Genomic DNA, 21,668 nt, shown 5'->3' with positions numbered 1-21,668 from the left:
CACAACCATTCATAATGAGATCTGATATCCTCTTCTGGAGTGTGTGAAGACAGCTACAGTGCACTTGAATATTATAATAGATAAATCTTTGCGCTAGAAAGAGCAAAGGTCCTGAGATCAACTCCCAGCAACCACATGATGGCTCACAACTATCTGTACAGCTAACAGTGTAGTCATATACATAAAATAAATAAATACATCTTTTAAAATTTAAAAAAAGGGGAGATTTAAAAACCATATGCATATACATACCCCGGGGTCCACAATCTCCGTCCACACCTCCCTTTGGCTTACTGCCCTAACTCACAGTGACCTCTGCCTATAATGATGTCAAGCTCAAATCTGCTTCAAGCCAGGTGGTGGTGGCACACGCCTGTAATCCCAGCACTCTGGGAGGCAGAGACAGACGGATTTCTTCGAAGCCAGCCTGGTCTACAGAGTGAATTCCAGGTCAGCCAGGGCTACACGGAGAAACCCTGTCTCAAAAAAAAAAAAAAAAAAACCAAAACCAAAACCAAAAAATCTGCTTCAAAATGTCCACACTGGCTGTTTCTTCATTTGACTGCTCTTCTTCCTCTGCAACATTCCCTACTCCTTCACTTCTTCAACTCGGCCAGGGTTAACCTCAACACCCACAGTAAATGATCACTTACCTTACTACTCACAGTCTGACAGGGCTACACAGTGTGTGATTATCTTCTAACATACTATGTCGCTGATTTATTATACTCACTGTTTGTCTTGCCCAAGAAAACATAGCTTCTTGGAGCCAAGTCAATATAGTCCTGTCTCCTTTGAGGATATAATCTCAAAATCAGTTTGTCTGGGTTGTTCTGTTTGTTTGGGAGATAAGGCCTTGGTACCAGCCCTTGCTGGTCTTGAGTCCACAATACAACCTCATCCTCAAGAGGCTGGGATTACAGTGTGTGACACTATATACCCAGTTTGTATTCTCAAAATCCACAGCACTGTGTGACATGGTGACAGACTCCTTCCTCACAACAGGGGTCCAGGACTTAGAGTTCTCTATGAACTTTTCTCTTTCTTTTTGGGGGTTAGGAGTGGATACCAGGGAAATGATCGCTTTTTTAACACAAAAATAAAATGGTCATGTCTCAGCTCCGAGGAGCATTCAACCACTGAGCTACACCCTCAGCCCCGTTCCCCACATGGAAACAGTAAGCAGTGCAGCAAAGAGAAAAGCATAATCAGACAAGACATGGGAACCCAGTCAGTGCTGTCAAACACCATGCGCCATTCGCTCTGTGCTCAAGGCCAGCCTGGTCTACAGAGTTGACTTCCAGCACAGCAAAGGCTAAACAGTGAGATCCTATCTCAAAAAAAACCCAAACAACAAGACAATTTTATTTTATGTGAGTATTTAATCTGCATGTTATTTTAAGTGCACCACATGTCTGCCTGGTAACCAGGCCATAAGAGGCATTTAATCACCTGGAACTCGAGTTACAGTAGGTTGTAGGCTGCCTCCATGTGGGTCCTGGAAACTAAATGTGGATCCTTGTAAGAGCAACAGGTGCACTTAACTGCCAAGCCATCTCTCCAGCCTCTTCATCCACCCAACACCCCCTGTGACAGGGCCTCATGCAGCCCAGGCTAGTCTTGACTTCTATTAATTAGCTCAGGCTAGCCTTGAAGTACTAATCCATCTGCCTTTCCATCGTGCTGAAGTTACAGGCATGCACCACCACACCCTGCCATTTTTTCTTTCTTTCTTTCTTTCTTTCTTTCTTTCTTTCTTTCTTTCTTTCTTTCTTTCTTTCTTTCTTTCTTTTGGGGGGGAGGTAGTTGGGGAATGCAGTACTGAAACAGCTGTGCAAACCAAGATACCCATAAATTCACTACCCCCCTGAGCACATTTTACTAGTTCTGAGGTTATAAGTGTAGACCTCCATGCCCAACTATAAAAGTGTCTTGTTTTGGTTTGGTTTTTTGTTTGTTTGTTTTGTTTTTCTGAGACAGAGTTTCTCTGTGTAGCCCTGGCTGTCCTGGAACTCACTCTGTAGACCAGGCTGGCCTCGAACTCAGAAATCCACCTGCCTCTGCCTCCCAGAGTGCTGGGATTAAAGACGTACGCCACCACCGCCCGGTAAAAGTGTTTTTTAACAGAGCATTCATACAAGATAAATACAAAATTTTCAGATTCTAAACAAAGTTATAGAAATATACCATGTGCCCCACCACCACCTAAAAGTGGCCAACAAAGAATGACATGAACTAGAATCACAATCACAGTGATTCTGCCTTTCCCACATTAACCATGAAGCAATTGTAGCTCACAAGCAGAAACAAAATGCCCGTTTTATCACTCAGCAGGAAAAGTATTTAAATCTTTTAATAGAACTTAAGGGTAAAAAAACCTCTCTAGAAATTAGCTAGCTTGCTCTTAGAATGAATGTATCACAGTAGATGATAGTTAAAGTGTATAAAGTTTTGATTATATAAAATAAATTCTTAGATACATATACAACATAGTACTTAAGCTAACAATATTATATTGTATACTAAAATGCCCTCTTAGCTAAGTGCCTCCTTAGCAGGCAAGTGCATTCCACAGCCAGGAGTACATGAGCAGTATACTGGACTCAGCTATTTTAAAAGACATAAAGTTGGGGGTTGGGGTGGAGAGGGATCCGGGAGGAGTTATGAGAAAGAGTAGGGAATGAATATGATAAACCTAAATTACATGAAATGCTCTAAGAATTAATAAAAATGTCTGTAACACACACACTCAGAGGCAAAGCCCTCAATATCCATGACCTCCTCATCCATCAGTTCAACCACTTAACAAAAATATTGAGAAATTATATTTAGAACAATTTTTAAGGACTAGGGAGGTGGCTCGGTGAGTAAAGTACTTTCCTGCAGGTGTGAGAACTTGTTTTAAATCTTAGGACCCACTTAAAACCAGGCACAGTGGGACACACTAAAATAACAGTGCTTGGGGAGCAGAGAGCGCGGATCTTGAGGTCTCACTGGCTACCAAACCCACTACTCTCGGTCTTAGTGAGAGGCCCTGTGTAAAAAAAATTAGGTAGTAAGCAACAGAGGAGGACAGAGGAGGATCTCTGATGTTGACCTCTGGACTACACACACACACACACACACACACAGAGAGAGAGAGAGAGAGAGAGAGAGAGAGAGAGAGAGAGAGAGAGAGAGAGAGAGAGAGACTGACTGACTGACTTAAAATGTTAGGCTAGGGCCAGAGAAATGGCTCGGTGGGTAAAAGTGCATGCCCTGAGCCCATGTGGCTGAAGGAGAGAAGTTGTTCACTAACTTCCACTTATGCCATGGGCATGCACGCATGGGATGATGATGATGATGATGATGACGACGACGACGACGACGACGACAACAACAATAATGGAGTACATAAATAACATGTAGTGGCACACATCTTTAACCCAGCATTTAGGAAGCTGGGGTAGGTAGATTCTCTGTGAGTTCCAAGCCAGCCTGGTCTACACAGTAAACTCCAGGCTAGCCAAGGCTACATACTAAGACCTTGTCTTAACAATAACAACAACAATCCAAAGAAAAAAGAAGACAAGTAACCATCAGATGTGCGCCTCTACAATTCCCGGATGCTAGACAACATCCTCTCAGGATTATTCAGAGGATAGTGTATCTGGAAGATCCCACCTGAGCTACTGACTGCCAACTGCAGAGTTCGAGTGATGTAACACTACAAGAACACACACAGTATTATGCAGCTCACATGTGTCTCTGTGGCGATCTACATCTTCAAAGGTATTTCATGAAGTCTGTAAGCAAGCCAAAACTAGAGCAACGGCCGCATCACTGACGCCGCTGAGCCTCCAGCTCAGGAACTCTGCAGCGTGTGCTGCCGTGCAGCCTAGTAGACCATGGCCACGATGGTGCACAGCCTAGCGGACCACAGCCACGACGGTGCACACAGCGCTTAAAAACCATGCGGATATATGTGCGCCATACTGGTAAGGTTTCAAAGGAGACAGAGGCAATGGATCCCTGGAGATGGAACTGCGGTAGTCGTGGCTGCTGGGAACCAAATTCGATTCTTCAGGACGACTAATATACTATCAACTGCTGAGCCGGCTCTCCCAGCCCCCAGTGCAGTTTTAAAAATGGAGAATCAGTTGTACAAAAATCTAAAGTGTTTGGATCCTCCTGGATAAGCGCCTACTAAAGGACTAAATGGTTTAATCTTAACTATTTAGGAATCTAAATTCTCTACTGGTACAAATAATAAAGTTTAGTGTGGTGATGGGCATCGTGGCACAGGCCTTTAGTCCCAACACTCAGGAGGCAGAGGTGGGGATAAAGAGACCACATCTCAAAAAAAAAAAAAAGTTTGGGGATAATCTTGAATTTTTTGAGACAGGGTCTTGATAATGCAGCAAAGCCTAGCCTGGCGCTCACTGTGTCTCACGCCCAGACCCTCATCTGGAAGAGGAAGAAAAGACAGAGCGGGCCTAAGCTACAGCCTAGTGGTACAGCACTTGCCTAGCTACAAAAGACGGGGTGTGTGTGTGTGTGTGTGTGTGTGTGTGTCCAGCAACCTGAGAACTGGCTGAGCAACTAGGAGCACTAACGCTCTTCCAAAGCATCAGGGTTCAATTTCAATTCCCAGCCCCCACATAGCCAGCCATTCACAACTGTCTGTAACTCCCGTTCCAAGGAGTCTGATATCCTTACACAGACAGACAGACATGTGGGCAAGTACCAATACACATGAAATACATAAAAAAAAATTTAAAAGATCCTGGGTTCAATACCCAGGGAAACACACACACACACACACACAGCAAGAAGGGGGAAAGATGAAGCAAAACTATTAGTTCAACTGCAACACTGTAATTGTTACTTACACCTTCATAATGCTCCGAGTGATTCACAGTAAACTGCTTTTGGGGTTGGAGGCATGTGGTGCAGGACCAAACAGACATCACTGACTGAAGGCTTGGGAAGTCCATGCAAACAGATGGGGAGAGCAGCAACCATGAACAGAAAGAGGACTAACGCTGAGGAACAAGAGGCAAGCCCTGTGTGGCTCTAGGTACAAACCCAGAAAGACTCTGAAGACCACAGCTTAAGCAGGCATTTAAAGAAACACCTTTAAACTGCTGAAGATCCTGGGATGCACGTGCTGTTTTGTACATCTCTATTTTACTCAGGCTGCTTGCTCAGTATAAAGAAACAACAACACAATACTAAATTAACTCAAATTCTCTGATCAAATTGTAGCTTAAACTATAATATTTAACACCACTTACCATGAAAATCTGTACCCAACTTCTTAGAAGCCATTTAGAACCTGAAAAGGAAGGAAAGGTTTCTTAGGCACTATGTCTTGAAACAGTATAAACAAGAGACAAAAACAAATAGCCAAACAAAAACAGAATGCTTGCCGGGTGTGGTGGCGCACGCCTGTAATTCCAGCACTCGGGAGGCAGAGGCAGGCGGATTTCTGAGTTCGAGGCCAGCCTAGTCTAAAGAGTGAGTTCCAGAACAGCCAGGGCTACACAGAGAAACTCTGTCTCAAAAAACAAAAACAAAAAACAAACCAAAGGGAGCTGGAGAGATGGCTCAGTAGTTAAAAGCACTGAGTGCTCTTCCAGAGGTCCTGAGTTCAAATCCCAGCACACACATGGTGGCTCACAACCATCTGTAATGGGGTCTGATGCCCTCTTCTGGGGTGTCTGAAGAGAGCAATGGTGTACTCATGTACTTAAAAAAAAAAAAAAAAAAAACTCAGAATACTAATGTTCCAGGACTCAGTCTTCACTTTTCATTCCCAAAGTACTCCAAAAGAAGGCCCAATATAGAAGTTCATTATTTTTAAGAATTTATTTTCTTACTGTGTTTAATAGCCATGTGCTGCCTACACAATGCTTGTCTGGAGGTCAGAGAACAACTCCATGGAGTCAATGTTCTCTTCCATCATGTGAGCTCCAGGGATCAAACCAAGGCCGTCGAACTTGGCACCAAGTACCCTTACCTGACAAGCCATTTGCCAGCGCAAAGAAATGAGGTTCCAGCAGAGTCAGGGCTACACAAAGAAACCCAGTCTCAGGAAAAACAGCGAGGAGGGTGGTTGGAGATGCGACTCAGAAGTTAAGAGCTCACTGTTTTGCAAAGGTTGCCTACATCAAAACCTTCCTATAACTCCTACCTCTCTAGGGATTCCAAAACTGGCTTCCTTACTCCATGGGTACCCACACTTATGTACAAATACACACAGCCAAGTAAACCTTACCCAAATAAATAAATAAATAAATAAATAAATAAATAAATAAATAAATAAATAAATAAATAAATAAAAAGACAGAAAGACTGAAAGACTGAAAGACTGAAAGGAAGTGGTCAGGCATGATGGCTCCCATTTTAGTCCCAGCAGTAGAGAGGCAGAAGCTGGTGGATCTGAGTTACTCGCCAGCCTGGCACACATAATGAGACCCTGGCTCAAAACAAAAACAGAGGTGAGATGGCTCAGTGCATAAAGCCCAGCACGCAAGAAGAAAACCAGACACAAGGAGCTGAAGAGATGGTTAAAAGCACTTACTGCCCTTCCAGAAATCCAGAATTTAGTTCCCAGCAGCAACAACTCCAGTTCCGGGATATCTGAAACACTCTTCAGGCACCCAAATACACACATATGGTCATACACACATGCACATATATAAATTATTTTCTAAAAAGAATTTGTGAAAGAAAGCCTGAGCATGGTACCCACACCTTTAACACACACAGGAGACACAGAGACCGCTGGTCCCTGGAGCTGCTGGCCAGCTAGGCAGTTAGGCTAGGAAGCAGCACAGGAGTCACCCACCTCTCCTTTAGGGATTTTCATACTTCAAAATGCATGACAGTTTTCCCAAGTTTTCTTTTTCTTTGCTGTCCTGAAACTTGCTCCGCCTCCCAAGTGCTGGGATTAAAGGTATGCCTCACCACTGTCTGGCTCCCCCAAATATTCTAATAGGGAAAAACATGAAAAGGCTAAAAGAAGCAGAGAGTGGTGGTAACATGACTATAATCTCAAAACCGGCAAAGCTGAGGCAGGAGAATCACTGAAAGTAGAGTCAGCCAGAGCTACACAGTTGAGTCAACACTAGCCAGGGCCTTCACTATCTCAAATAAACAAACAAGCAAGCAATACAAAGAAGAGGGGGGAAGAGGAGGAAGAACAGAAGGGGGAGGAAGAACAGCAAGGGTTGAGGGGGACAAAAATGGCTCAGTGGGTAAAAGGTGCCTGCTCCTAAGCTGGACAACCTGAGTTCAATCCCTGGATCCTACATGGTAGGATCAAACAAGTTTCCCTCTGATCTCCACACAGCTGCCAGGATATATGTGCCCCCCCCCAAGAAAATACATAAAAACTTTAAAAATTGAAAAAGACTAAGAAGCCAGCATAAATAAGGAAACATGAAAACACGATCAGTTTGTCCCAAACTGGTCCTGAAACATGAAAAGAACATATAAAAAAAAACTAAAAATACCAAATAAATTGGTATTGACAAACAGCATGGTAGAAGTTGAGAACTCTTTATATGAAATATATGTCTGGGGCTGGGCGGTGGTGGCGCACGCCTGTAATCCCAGCACTCTCTAAGGCAGAAGCAGGCCTGTAATCCCAGCACTCTGGGAAGCAGAAGCAGGCGGATTTCTGAGTTCGAGCCTGAGTTCTGGTAGAGTAGAGTTCTGAGCCTGGTCTACAGAGTGCGTTCCAGGACAGCCAGGGCTATACGGAGAAACCCTGTCTCAAAAAAAACCAAATAAAAAAAAAAAAAAAGAAAGAAAAGAAATATATGTCTGGGGCCAAAAGTGTTTCAGACTTCTAACTTTTTTGGATTTGAAGCTATCTGCATAGACTATGCCACTTGATTACCCCTAATCCAAGAATCCAAAAGCTCAAACATTTTGAGTACCAAATAGTTGTATCGATAGCAGAGCACATCCTGCAATCCCATCCAGTCACAAAGCCAAAGCTCAGACAGCCAACAACCCCACAAACTTTGGAACTCTGCCAGCCGCCCTACCCAGAGAGACTGTGGCCAATGACCCCACCCAAGCTCAGGACACACAGTCCAGCCCACGTGATGGCAGAGCCCAGTGTGCAGCAGGCACAGCTACCAAATACAGCCGGCAGCCCACTTTACCCAAAGAAGAGTACAGAGCCCTGCTAATGGTCCTCCTGAATCACCAAATGCAGCAGTGGCACCTCCTGAACTCAAGGCCAGCCAAGGGACACACCCAGCCTCAGAGCCTAGACAAAAGCTCTACTCAAGTTTCAAAATACACAACATTTGGTTTCCAGCAAATCCCAGGAGTAAGCTGCAACTTAAACAAACAAACAAACAAACAAAAAAATCTCTATATATTGGGGGAATTGATTGTGATGACTTATATAATCCAACTAACCCAACAATGGGCAGTTGTGAATTGAAGGTCCAAGACTCTAGTAGCTGCTCAGTCCCAGGAAGCCAGTTGTGTCAGCTGGTCTTCTGTAGAAGGAGGTTCTAACAGATATGCTGGCAAGTAAGTGCAAGCAGCAAAGAAGAACAAATCTTCCTTCTTCCAGTGTCCTTCCGCAGGACCCCAGCAGAAGGTGTGGGCCAGAATAAAGGAGTGTACCACCACACCTGGATCTGGGACTGGCTTTGTCCCAGGCTGCCCTTGAACTCAGAGATCTGCTTGCCTCAGTCTCTAGGGACTAAAGGTATGTACTACCTTGCCTGGACCTAAGCTTCTCATGGCCACTATGCCTCAAGATCTCCAAGCCAAGATCCAGGTCAGAAACTTCTGTCTTCCAGTCTCAAGATCTCCATGCCAAGATCCAGGTCAGAAACTTCTGTCTTCCAGCCTCAAGATCTCCATGCCAGGTGAGCCCTCCAATTCTGGATTGTAATTCATTCCACATATAGTCAAGTTGACAACCAGGAATAGCCATTCCCAAACCCCCGAACTAACTCATGGTCAAAGAAGCAAATCAACTCAGAAGTTGTTCTCTAAGTTCCACACATATACCTGGCACATGCACAACACCCTGGGGAGAAGCACCCAGGGCTGTCAGTAAAGGTAGTTCCAGAAGGTTAAAGAGAAAGGAAAAGACCTACCCTAATTTGAATGACACCATCTCATCCACAAGGGTCTGGACTGAATAGAGAAAAAGGAGAAAGCCTAATTAAGCCCAATCAATGGCTGTTTTTCCTGTAAGGGGTAAGCTGTTCACCCATGGGTTCTATACCATGATAGACTCACCCGAAGTAAAATCCTTCCTGCTTAGTTTATGTCAGGTCTCTGAGACAGTGATGAGATGTTAACTAAACAGTCCTTGGTCTTTTGGGGGAAAAAAAAGATTAGATTTGTTGGTTTGGGAATGCTTTTACAGGTTTTTGGTTGGTCGGTTTCTGAGACAGGAGTTTATAATATAGCATAGCCTAGGCCAGACTCAGCCGACTAAATGCTAGGATATAGAAAACAAACTCGCCCGGGCAGTGGTGGTGCACACCTGTAATACCAGCACTTGGGAGGCAGAGGAGGCAAATTTCTGAGTTCAAGACCAGTCTGGTCTACAGAGTGATTTCCAGGACATCCAGGGCTACACAGAGAAACCCTGTCTCGAAAAAAAGCCAAATCCCCCCCCCCCAAAAAAAAAACCCCCAAAAAAGAAAGAAAACAAACTCTGGGGATGGGGACAGGGCAATGTACATGGGAGGGTGCCTGTGCCTGCCTGAGACCAGAGATCAACCTCCAGTACCATTCCTTAGGAAACATCCTCTTGTGTTTGGGGCCAAATTCTCTAATTGGAACCCTGGGTCCAGCAATTATGTTGACCAACCAACAAATCCTAGGTATCCGTCTTTACCTTTCTAGGACTTTCATACTTCCTATGATTACAAATGTGTACCACCACACAGAGAGTGCAAACCGATATGCCCAGCCTTTTCCCTGGGTAACAGATGCACACAAGTACTTGCCAAATGAGTAGTCTCAGCTGGAGAGATGGCTCAGCCAATAAGAGCCCTTGTCACTCTTGTAGAGTACCTGGGTTCAGTTCCCAGCACCCACATGATGGCTCACACACAACATTCTGTAATTCCATTTGCAAGGGAACCCAAGGTTGCCTTCTTTTAGTAGAAGGGATAACAGTTTACACTGAGTAATTCACTTTCAGTGATATTACCCATAAAGAACCATCAATTCACATTAACATTTAAATGTACATGTCATTCATAAATTGATTGCTGTCTTGGTCTTGTAAAATGTGTATAAGCATAATTAGGTTGTTTTTAAAAACTGTCTGGTTGTGACTAGGAGTGCAGCTCAATGTGCAGAGTGCTTACATAGCAAATATGGAAGACCTCAACTCCAACCCCACCTTCTCATAAGACCAGGCATGGCTGCACACACCTGTAATCCCAGCACTCAGGAGGTGAAAGCATGAGAATCAGAAACTCAAGGCTCTTCTCTGCTATATCGAGTACCAAGCTAGCCTGGGATATATGAGATCCTGTATTAAAACCAGGCAGGGACCAGAGAGATGGTTCCTTAGTTAACAACACTGGCTGCTTTTCCAAAGTACCAGGAGTCAGTTCCTAGTACCCACATGACAGTTCTCAACTGTCTGTATAACTCCAATACCAGGGACTGACAGACATGCATGCAAGTAAAATACCATACACATAAAATAATCATTTTTTAATCTTTAAAAAAAAAAAAAAGACTAGATTAAATGACCTACATTCAGTTCCCATTACCCAAATGGTGGATCACAGCAGTCTATAACTCTAGTTCCCAGGAACACAACTCGTCTTCTGGCCTCTGCAGGCAACAGGCATGCATAATGCACATACTATACACAGGCATTCATCCATACACTCAAAATAAACAGTAAATAAAAAGCAAAAGCAAAGAGGAACTGGAGAGATAGCTCAGATAGCACTTGTTGTTCTTCCAGAGGACCAGAATTCAGTTCTCAGCACCCATGTCAGTGACTCACAACAGCCTATGATTCCTGCTTCAGAATATCCACCTTAGTTACTTAGTAAATATAAGTTACTGAGGCAATTTATATTCAAAGAGTTTATTTGGGGTTTACAGTTTCAGAGCACTAGAGCCCATGGCCATTGTTGACAGAGCATAGCAGGAGGCAGGCAGGCAGGTAGCAGTGAAAGGAGTGGCTGAGAGCTGATATTTTCATCAACAAGCATGAGCTAGAAAAAGGTAACTGAGAATGATATGAGCTTCTGAAGCCTCAAAGCCTGCCCTAGTGACGCATCTACTCCATTAAGGCCACACCCCCAATCCTTCCCAAACAATCCCACTAACTGGAGACTATGAAGTCAAATATGTGAGCCTAAGAGGGCTATTCTCATTAAACCATGACAGGGTCTGATCTCCCCTGCTTGCCTCTACAGTCATCTACACACACAGAGCATACATACACAAGACACAGACAGAGAAATAAAATCAGTGAAAAACCAACTCTCTGATCTTGTGATGCCAAAATTCCTGAAAAGTTTGCTTTTCTTTTTTCTTTTGAAACAATAATTCATATAGGTCAGGTTGACCTCAAATGTCAAACTGTATACTACACTGATGTGATATTGTATTTATTGACATGGCATGTAAGGGATAGAATAAAGGTTGTGGTAGGGTGCTTACCTAGCATTTACAAGCCTTAAGTCAAGCCCCAGTACCGACATTGAAAGAAATTGTTTAATAGCATGCCTAGAAGCAAAGAATTTCCTAAATTTAATTTTTAAAAAAGGTTATAAAAGACTGAAAAGCTCTGTTCATTAAAATGAATTTTTGCAGGATGTGATGGTATACACTTGTAGTTCCAGCTCTTGGGACACTGACTAAAAGTACTAAAAGTGACTAAACGAAAAGTACACTGACTAAAGTTCAGCCAAAGCTTTGCAACCAGACCCTGTCTCAAAATCAACAAGACCAGCAAGATGGCTCAGCAGTTGTCACTAAGTCTGACGACTAGAGTTCATATCCCAGGATCCACATGGTGGAAGAAAGCCCAACTCCCATGACTTGTCCTCTGACCTCCAAATGTGTGCTGTCATGTGAATTTTAAGAAACCAACAACACAAAAAAAAATCATGGGCTACTCTCACCAAAACACATAAACAGATAAAAAATGAAAAGTCATAAAACCCAAAAGAATAGTCATGAACTATAAATTAAAAAATACTTTAAGCAGAATGTGGTGATTTACACCTGTGATCCCGACACCTGGGAAGCAGAAGATCAGTGAAGGATCAGGAGCTAAAGGCCAGCCTGGGCTACCTCAAGACCCTGTCTCAAAAGATAACCCAGAATAAAGAAATCTTACTCAACCGGGAAGAGAAACAATCCAAAATAATGCCAACAAATAAAAATACAAACTTCCCAGAAGCACAATTGCCAACAAATACATGAAAACAAGCTCAATTCTAGGAATGTTTAAGAATTATACAACATATAGCATTTTAAACTCCCCAGATTAAAAAAATAATAATAAAAGTTGCACAATATCAAGTTCTGAAGAGTAAAACAAAGCAACCAAATCACACACGGGTAGTCTCTTGACTCAGCATCACAAGATTTCACCATGAGCCACGCAGTGACTCAAACACTGGAAGTGTTTAGTAAGCATGAAGCCACCAACAATGAGCAAAGCATGGTGGCCAACCCTGTAAGCCCAGAGCAGAGGCCAGGTCAGCTGAAGTCTGAATGCAGCCTGGTGTACACAGGCAGTTCAGGCCAGCCGGGGTTACACAGAAACTGATTATAACCAATACAGTTCCAGGATACAAGCAAATTATCCCCAAATACAAATTCAGGTCCCTAGGTACAATTTAACACAACAATACAAGCAAGCAAACTTTCAGTCCTTACCCAGTGTATCCTGTTCTGGTTTGGAGTGTGGTACAAAATATTCAGGCATTTATTTCCTCCTAGCATACTGATGATACCATACAGGACTGAAATTCTAAACAACTGCTTCCATTCCTTGCTCTATCTCCGTGTAAACAGTGAGCTTTTATATGCATGCCTTTATAACCAGTGCTTAAACTTTACAGAAACTGAGCTATGCTTGTGACTACCTATGGGAGTGAGTGGGTTCACACACAGAATGAACAGTCACGCTGGACAGATCTGAACTCAGGTTCACGTTCTCCATTTAAAACTGTAATATGGGGGGGGGGGGGGGCTGGAGACATGGCTCAGCGGTTAAGATCTCCTACAGGACCCAGATAATGCACATGGCAGCTCACAACTGTCTGTAACTCAAGTTCCAGTGGATCTGACTCTCACACAGACACACAAGAAAAACAGCAATGTACATAAAAACAAAACAAAAAAACCAACTGTAATCTGAGTCCAGTGTGATAGCACTATGCCGCTAATCCCAGCATGTGGGAAGCAGAGGCAGGCGGATCTGAATTCCAGGCCAGCCCGGTCTACTGAGTTCCAGGATGTAGGCCAGGCCTACACTGAGAAACCCAGTTTAAAAGAAAAACAAAAGTTCAAGGCCAGTCTTGAATACAGTCAGTCAGACCTTGTCTCACAAACAAACAAACAAACAAATAAAAGATTTTATATGTTTGGAGCCTAACTATTTTATATGTTTTATACTATTTGGAGCCTAACTATTTGGAGCCAGACAAAAGTTCAAGGTCTACAAAACAAACTCCAGGGACAGCCAGGGCTACACAGAGAAACCCCTGCTTCAAAAAACCATTTACTAGAGAAATAGAGAAACACGCTCCTTAAAACTGCCAGGACCCGGGCCAGGTGGTGGTGGCGCGCACCTGTAATCCCAGCACTCTGGGAGGCAGAGGCAGGTGGATCTCTGAGTTCAAGGCCAGCCTGGTCTAGAGAGTGAGTTCCAGGACAGCCAAAAAACCAAATATATATAAAAAAAAAAAAACTACCAGGACCCTGGACTGATGTCAGCTGAAACACTAGCTGTTCTGGGGCTGGACAGATGGCTCAAACGTTTAAGGGACTGGTGGCTTTTCCAGAGAACCTGGGTTCAATTCCCAGCACCCACATGGCAGCGCATACCTATCTGTATGTCTGTAGCTCCAATGCCAGGAGGTGTGGCAGCTTCACAGACAGACAATCCATCAATGGATAAAATAAAATAAAAATGAATAAAATCTTTAAAAACAAACACACACACACACACTGGCTGCCTTTCCAGGGGACCCAGGCTCAATTACTAGCACCAATCTGGGAGGCTAACAACTGTCTGTTCCAGAAGATCTGAGGCCCTCTTCTGGCTTGTACAGGTACTAGGTGTGACTGCGATACACAGACTTATATACAGGAAAAACACCCATAAATATAAAATCAAAATACATTTTTTAAAAGGAAGACTATCAGACTCCAGCTCCAAGAGATCCAACACCTCTAGCTTCTACGGGCACCAAATTCATGTATATATGTGTGTACACCTCACACATACACACACCCACATATAATTCAAACCAAAAATAAAAGGAGGGGGAGCCTACCATCAGAGTTACTAATGGCTCAGCAGGTAAAGGCACTTGCTGCCAAAGCCAAGCACAATCCCCAAAAACCACATCATTGAAGCAAAGAGCAAAGTCCACTGCAAATCGTCCACTGACCTCCACACACGTGCCCAGCTCAAACTAAATAAACGTAAAAAAGAATTAGAGAAAAACACAGTCACCTGATTCATGATAAAACAAATGACTGGGTTTTTGTTGGTTTGTTTTCTGTTTACTGAAGGAAGACGAATTTGTACTTAAAGGGAACTGCATTTAAGACAGGGTCTCTCACTGAACCAGGGGCTCAAAGGTTTGGCTGGACCAGTGAACGCCCGATAGCCTCCTGTCCTCAGCTCCCCAGTGCTGAAACTATAAGGGTGTATCCACCACAGCTTTTTAACACGGTGACCCAAGCTCAAGTCCTCATGCTTGAGAGGCAAGCATCTCAGTGGGAGCCTTCTCCCGGGGCTCCACATAAACCAGCCAGAACAGACAGTTGTGTCACAGGCTTCCCAGCACTCAGGAGGCAGAGGCATCTCTGAGTTTGAGTTCAGGCTGACTGAGCCAGTGCTATACAGAGAAACTTAACACACTGAACAATATAATAGAGGAAAAGAAACATCAGTGTCTATGCTCACGAATAATGATACATTTATAACTGAAAATATTCAAAAGAACTTTCATCACCAATTAAACTTCAGAAACTCTCATCTTTTTTGGGTGGTAGGGGAGGTCAAGTCTTACTATGTAGTCCAAGTGGGTCCTGTCCTTACCGTTCTCCTGCTGCAGCCTCAGGAGGCTGAGATGACAGGAACGTGATACTCCTGACAGATTTTCAATACCACAGAGGAACACAAGCCTGACAACCTGAGTTTGATCCCTGGGACCCACGTGGTGGAGAAAAGAACAAACTCCAACAGATTGTTCTGACCTACACACATAAGTCATTTAACTTTAAAAATTACAAACAGGTGAAAGACATCCAAAGTGACATTTGTCAAGAGTGTGCACTGGTCACCACTGATGACACCTCTCTAACGGACCTTACTAGGATGTTGCTTTGTTTTCTCAGAATCAAAATGAAAACTAAAACCAGCCAGGGGTGGGAGTAATGCCTTCAGTCCTCAAAGTCTCAAGGCAGAGGCAAGAGGGTCTCAGGTTCCAGGTCAGCCAGGGTTACATATCAAGATGCTGTCTCAGAGAGAGGTGGAAGAGGGAGGCGGAGAGGAGGAGGAGGAAGAAAAAGAGAGGGGGAGGGAGAGATAGCTCAAAGGACTTACATCTATGTTAGGTTCTGGGACACCCTCTTCTATGCACAGACATCCAGGCAAGACACTCATACACATATAAGTAAATTAACTAAAAAAGTAAAACTAAAAGAACAAAAGGAAACAAAAACACACATAAAATGTCACAATGAAGTAGAGTTTTAAATACTAAGAAGAAAAGTTCAAAGTGAAACTTCAGGAAGTTTTTATATTCAGACACTTTAACTTTTATAAATTAATACTTTTTTCACAATGTTAGTTATTTACTAGGCAGTGACAAGGACATTTACTAGAGAAATACTAATTCCCTTGCTCCCATAATTATGACTCAGTAAATGAAAGGCACAGTAGGCTTTCAATAAGTAACAGAATAAAATAAACTAGAGTCAAAAACTTATAAAATTTCACTTAAAATATGTTAGGCAATTTTTTTTCTTACTTTTATGTTCTTTGCATCAATACAGAAACTTTCAGTTTAACTAAGCTTGGATATTAACCAGAAAAAGGAGTTTTTATAAGCCTGTGGGTAGTATATGCCTTTTGTCCCAGCACTTGGGAGGCAGAGGCAGGCAGGTGGATCTCTGTGAGTTCGAAGCCAGCCTAGAAGACAAAACAAATTCCAGGCTTGCCAGGGCTACACAGAGAAACCTGTCTCCGACTTTAAAAAAAAAAAGGGGGGGGGGGATTGAGCTTAGTGACCAAAAAAAAAAGCTTTTAGATTTATTTCAAATATGTGAGTGTTTTGCCTGTGTGATGTATGTATATGCACCACATTCCTGCCTGGCAGCAGAGGAGCAGCAGAAGGCACTGGACTTATGGATGACTGAGAGACATCATGAGTACTCAAGAGTTGAACTCGGTCCTCTGCAAGAATAAGTGCTCAGAATTGCTTAACCATCTCTCCTGCCCCTAGGAAGACCTATTTATCAATGAAAACGAAATGCCTTGTTATACCATCAAATTAAAAAAAAAGAAAGAAAAGAAAAAAAAAGAAACAACCCCATATTTATCCAAATTCCCAAATTCTGCTAACAATTGCAACTGAGAAAACAGACAAAGCACTTTATCTGTGAAAATTAGAACAGAATTTGAGTTTACAACACTCTGTGTTGTCTAAATATCAATATCTTACTCCAGTTCAATACAAAATTGTTTTAAATAATTATATTTCTAAGTCTCAACTCAGAAAACAATTACAGGAGGCAACAACACAAAGGTCAGGGGATCGCTGGTCAAGAGCAAATGCTTGGCCTCAATAGAAAGACTTGGGGTTGCTTCTGAGATCCAGGTGTCCAGTCCGGTAACCACCCAGAAAATTTAAAAAGAAAGAAAAATCTAGAGAAGACCACAGAGATGATATAGCTTGAGAAGACCAGACAACGCCAAAGAAATCCCCCAAAGCAGTCACCCCTGATCTGATTTCTCTCCCTCATCTCTCCGCCCTAATAACTAAATCCTCACATTCCAAGCTCGCCCTCAACTCCCAGCACTCTACCTGCTTTCCTAAATCTGGGTTCCTCTCCTGGACCTGCTCTAGCTCCCGCTGAGCTTTCACTTAAGCGAGAGATTTCGACCGAGCCTGTCTTCGGAGCGAATTAGTCCCCTTAATCCGAACTCACTTGCCCGCATCCCGTCTGCCCTCCGCCCCTTCAACTCCGGTCCCGTCACTCTGACCCTTCGCCCAGAATCCGCCCCGAGCCGTCGGTCGTCGTCCGGCTCCTACTCCCTCCCGCTCCTTTACTCCAGATCCTTTCATCCCTCGGGGCCCCCAGGCGCCGGGTCCCCAGCTTCCCTCCTCCCCGGTCGCCCCGTACCGGCCCCTTCCCCCAACTCCGCCCCTCTCTCCCCCTCCCCCAGAGACAGGCCCCCTCACCTGAATGCCGCTGCCGTCCCGAAAGCTAAAAGGTGCTGGCACCGCCCGGCCTCCCGGGCTCAGTCTCCACTGGGCTCCCGCTGCCCCTAGGGAGAGCAAACACCACCTCTTCCAACTCTACCCGCCCGGATCCAGACCGTCACCGTAGCCACCACCAGTACCACAGCCGCCATGTTGAAGGCCTACTTCCCTCCTCCTTCCCTTCGACGCCCCGCCCCTTTAGGCGTCTGACATCATGGCGCCGCACCCCACCCGCCCCGACCAATGGGAGGAGCCGACAGTGACGTAACTAAATCCCTCTTCCCGAGCTGAAGGGTTCCTGCAACCGGGAGCTTCCATACAGACGTGACAGCCCTGCGGACCCTAAGGGAAAGAAGAAAGGAGGGGTCACTTAGAGGGTAAGACTCAGGATTGGAGACGCAGCTAAAGCGAGGACACACCCAAGGCTTTAGCTGTGAATCCTCTTTGGAAATTAGAAAACCTCTCAGACTGGCGGACCAGTCTCACACCCTTTGGTCTCACTTTCTCCATTTATTTTGGGTTTTTGTTGTTTTTTTCAGACCAGGTCTCATATATCCTAGACCAAAGTAGATAAATAAATTGATTAAACAGTAACTATAAACGTCTCTTCAATTTTAATATTCAGTGCATTCAAAGCAGAAACACAATCCAAGCCTTCACCGCGTTCTCTGTATTGGATATCTGCTGAAAATAGGCTCATGGAGAATTTATGATTTGATTAAATTAATATTTTTCTCTAAATTTTCATGATCAATGGAAGAAATAAGATCATAAAGTGTTCTCTAGTAAAACTCAAGAGTATTGATGGTGTGGAAAGTGCTTAGAGATCAAACCCAGGGCCTCCTAGGCAAGCATCCTTAGCTGACACCAAATGCTTTGGAGAAAACAGTTATACCTCTCTGTACATAAAGCATGGTACACTGCCATGTCTGCTTGTCTAGCCTTGCAACATTGGGGGAGGGGGTTAAAGTGAGCAAAGACAGCAAACTGTCAGGTTTTGGTTATCTGTATTTAGCTGATAGGCCAGTGAGCAGAGCAGAACTCTTGAGAATGGAAGTGGCCGTTGTAAGTGGATGGCTCGCACCGGGGACCTCTGCGTTGAGGAAGACACTGCACTCAAGTAAAAGCCCTGAACAGCAGGGAGTAGGGGTGAACTTAGGCAGTTTCAGGAGAGGCTTCACTACAGCACTGCAATATAGAAAGGAAATGGTCAGGTTTTCCAACACTCACTCTCTCTCTTTCTCTTTCTCTCTCATGTACACACACACACACACACACAGACACCCACAGGAATGCACGCGCGCGCACGTGCACGCGCATGTGTGTGTGTGTGTGTGTGTGTGTGTGTGTGTGTGTGTGTGTGTCTGTCTGTCTGTCTTTGCCTCTCTTGTTTGAAGCAGGGTCTTGTGTACTCTAGCAATATTTAGTACTAGCTGTCCTGGAACTCACAGAGATCGGCCCATCTCTGCCTCCAGAGTACTGGAGATCAAGAGTTACAGAACTACACCTGGTTTAAACTAGGCTCTGACCAATCTCAATCAATATCTCTCTCTTTCTGTTAAAGATTTATTTATTTATTTATTCATTTATTTATTTATTATATGTAAGCAGCTGTCTTCAGACACTTCAGACCTTTCTTGTTACAGATGGTTGTGAGCCACCGTAACCCATGAGGTTGCTGGAATTTGAACTCAGGACCTTCGGGAGAGCAGTCAGTGCTCTTTACCACGGAACCATCTCTCCAGCCCTTACCAGTCTCTAATTAACAGAAACAGCAATTGCCTGGAACACAAGAAAATAGCAAATATCTATAATCCCAGCATATGAGAGGCTAAGGTTACATACTGAGATAGCAAGACCAGCCCTAGCTACATGTAACCCTACCCCTGCCACAATTAAATAAGATAGGGCTGATAGTACACCTCAGGGATAGAGTCCATGTTTGGCCAAAGGACATAACGCAGCTGGCCAGACTGACCTTAAAATGCTGACAAAATAACTAACTAACTAATTAATTAATTAAACAATAACTTTCTAAACAGATGAGGAGAGAATGTTAGCTTGGGAATCAGAAACGAGGTAAGATACACATATGTAATATACTGGTGCTCTTAAACAAATAGACTTTAACTCATTCGACAAATACAGTACCTTCTGTAGACCAAATACTCTTGGTACTGGGATACAGATAAATACATGGATGCTAAAGCACTCAGAAAGTTGAGTGATGCAAGAGAACCAAGGCAATGTCTTTAACCTCAGCACTTGGGAGACAGAGGCAGGTGGATCTCTGTGAGGTGGAGGACAGCCTGATCTACATAGTGAGCTCAAGACCAGCCAAGGCCTAGAGAGAGAGAGAGAGAGAGAGAGAGAGAGAGAGAGAGAGAGAGAGAATTGTGAATTCCAGGCCAGCCAGCCTGGGCTATATAGTGAGACCTTGCCATTAAAAAGAAGTTAAAAAAAAAAAAAAAAAAGGTTAGAGAGATGGTTCCCTGATTAAAAAGTTCTCTTGCAGAGAATCCAGGTTCACTTCCCAGTACCCAAGATGGTGGCTCACCTGTAATCCAGCACCAGGGGGATCTGATACCTCTGGCCTCTACAGCCACTCCACTACTGGCCTCCATTAGCATGTACACACAGAGATGTTGCAGCATATTAGATCATACTGTGAACTCTGAGATTGTGTTATTTACTGGAGGAAAAAAAAAAACAAACTGGTTCTGGTTGTGGTAGGACTCAGCCCTTATCACACACCTTTAATCCCTCAGGCTGGAATACCGACACACCCTTGGTATAGACCTTGAATCACAAACAGCGAAGATAAAGTTAGTTTATAGAAGGAAGCACCCTTGTTTGCAAGTGGTGTCTAATTGAGTGGCAGACAAAGGGACAAATCAGAGAAAGAAATCAGAATAGGATATGCCCGACTCTCATAAGAAGAGAGGGGAAAGGGGAAGTGCAGAGAAAGAGGGGGAAAAGGAGACAGAGGCAGGTTTACCCGGAGAGTTTACAGAGACAGGTGAAGTCAGAATGAGCCACAGAATGAGAAGGGGCCAGAGAATGAGAACATACGACCTTAGTCTGAGGCCAAACAGAAAAAATGGATTAAGAAGCCAGGCCGGGCGTGGCGCATACCTGTAATCCCAGCACTTGGGAGGCAGAGGCAGGCAGATTTCTGAGTTCGAGGCCTGGTCTACAGAGTGAGTTCCAAGACAGCCAGGGCTACACAGAGAAAACTTGTCTCGAAAAAACCAAAAAAATAAAATAAAATAAAAAATAAATAAATAAAAGAAGCCAGACTGAGGGGTTGGGGATTTAGCTCAACGGTAGAGCCCCAGCCTAGCAAGAGCAAGGCCCTGGGTTTGGTCCTCAGCTCTGTTAAAAAAAAAAAAAAAAGAGAGAAAAGAAGCCAGACTGAAAATCAGTCAGCTTAGAGAGGAGTTTGAGCCAGAATCAGCCAGCCAGAGTTTGGAAAGAACTAGAAAGGGTAAGCTTCTTCAACATTAAGTCTCAGAGGCTAAAAACATTCTAGGTCTATATTAGAGTGTACAGAGACTAGACACTTCTAGGACAATGCATAGGTTAGCAGGCAGAGGCAGTAAGCCTCGGAGACAACAGCTACATCATGTGAATAAAAGTTACTATTATACACAGACACACAGACATACACATAATTCAAAACTAGTAATAATAATAAAAATCTGTTTTTTTTTAATTTACATCTTTTTTTTTAAAATCTGTTTTTAAAAATAAGAAAACAGGGCTGGTGAGATGGCTCAGCGGTTAAGAACACTGACTGCTCTCCCGAAGGTTCTGAGTTCAAACCCCAGCAACCACATGGTGGCTTACAACCATCCGTAATGAGATCTGACCCCTGTTCTGGTGTGTCTGAAGACAGCTATGGTGTACTTACATATAATAAATAAATCTTTAAAAAAAAAAAATAAATAAAAAAAAATAAATAAATAAAAAAAATAAGAAAACAAT

The 21,668-nt window shown here is 43.6% G+C and overlaps 1 protein-coding gene across 2 annotated transcripts in view; it reads right to left on the bottom strand.

The window, feature by feature from the left end:
* Ubap1 (ubiquitin associated protein 1) overlaps window positions 1-17,866 on the bottom strand; it is a 33,932-nt gene extending 16,066 nt beyond the window's left edge. For both annotated transcript variants that reach the window (XM_052176270.1, XM_052176272.1), the window contains exons 1-2: window positions 17,661-17,866; window positions 5,277-5,317 (exon numbers count right to left, since the gene is read on the bottom strand). In XM_052176270.1, the coding sequence (XP_052032230.1) occupies window positions 5,277-5,310 (34 nt within the window). In that variant the 5' untranslated portion in view covers window positions 5,311-5,317; window positions 17,661-17,866. The remainder of the gene's footprint in view (window positions 1-5,276; window positions 5,318-17,660) is intronic.
* Between the last annotated feature and the right edge of the window lie 3,802 nt (window positions 17,867-21,668).

Source organism: Apodemus sylvaticus, chromosome 3 (genome assembly GCF_947179515.1).
Source record: "Apodemus sylvaticus chromosome 3, mApoSyl1.1, whole genome shotgun sequence".
Classification (NCBI taxonomy): Eukaryota; Metazoa; Chordata; class Mammalia; order Rodentia; family Muridae; genus Apodemus; species Apodemus sylvaticus.
Note: the sequence above shows the minus strand (reverse complement) of the source record. Positions and strands in the feature narration are given on the sequence as shown.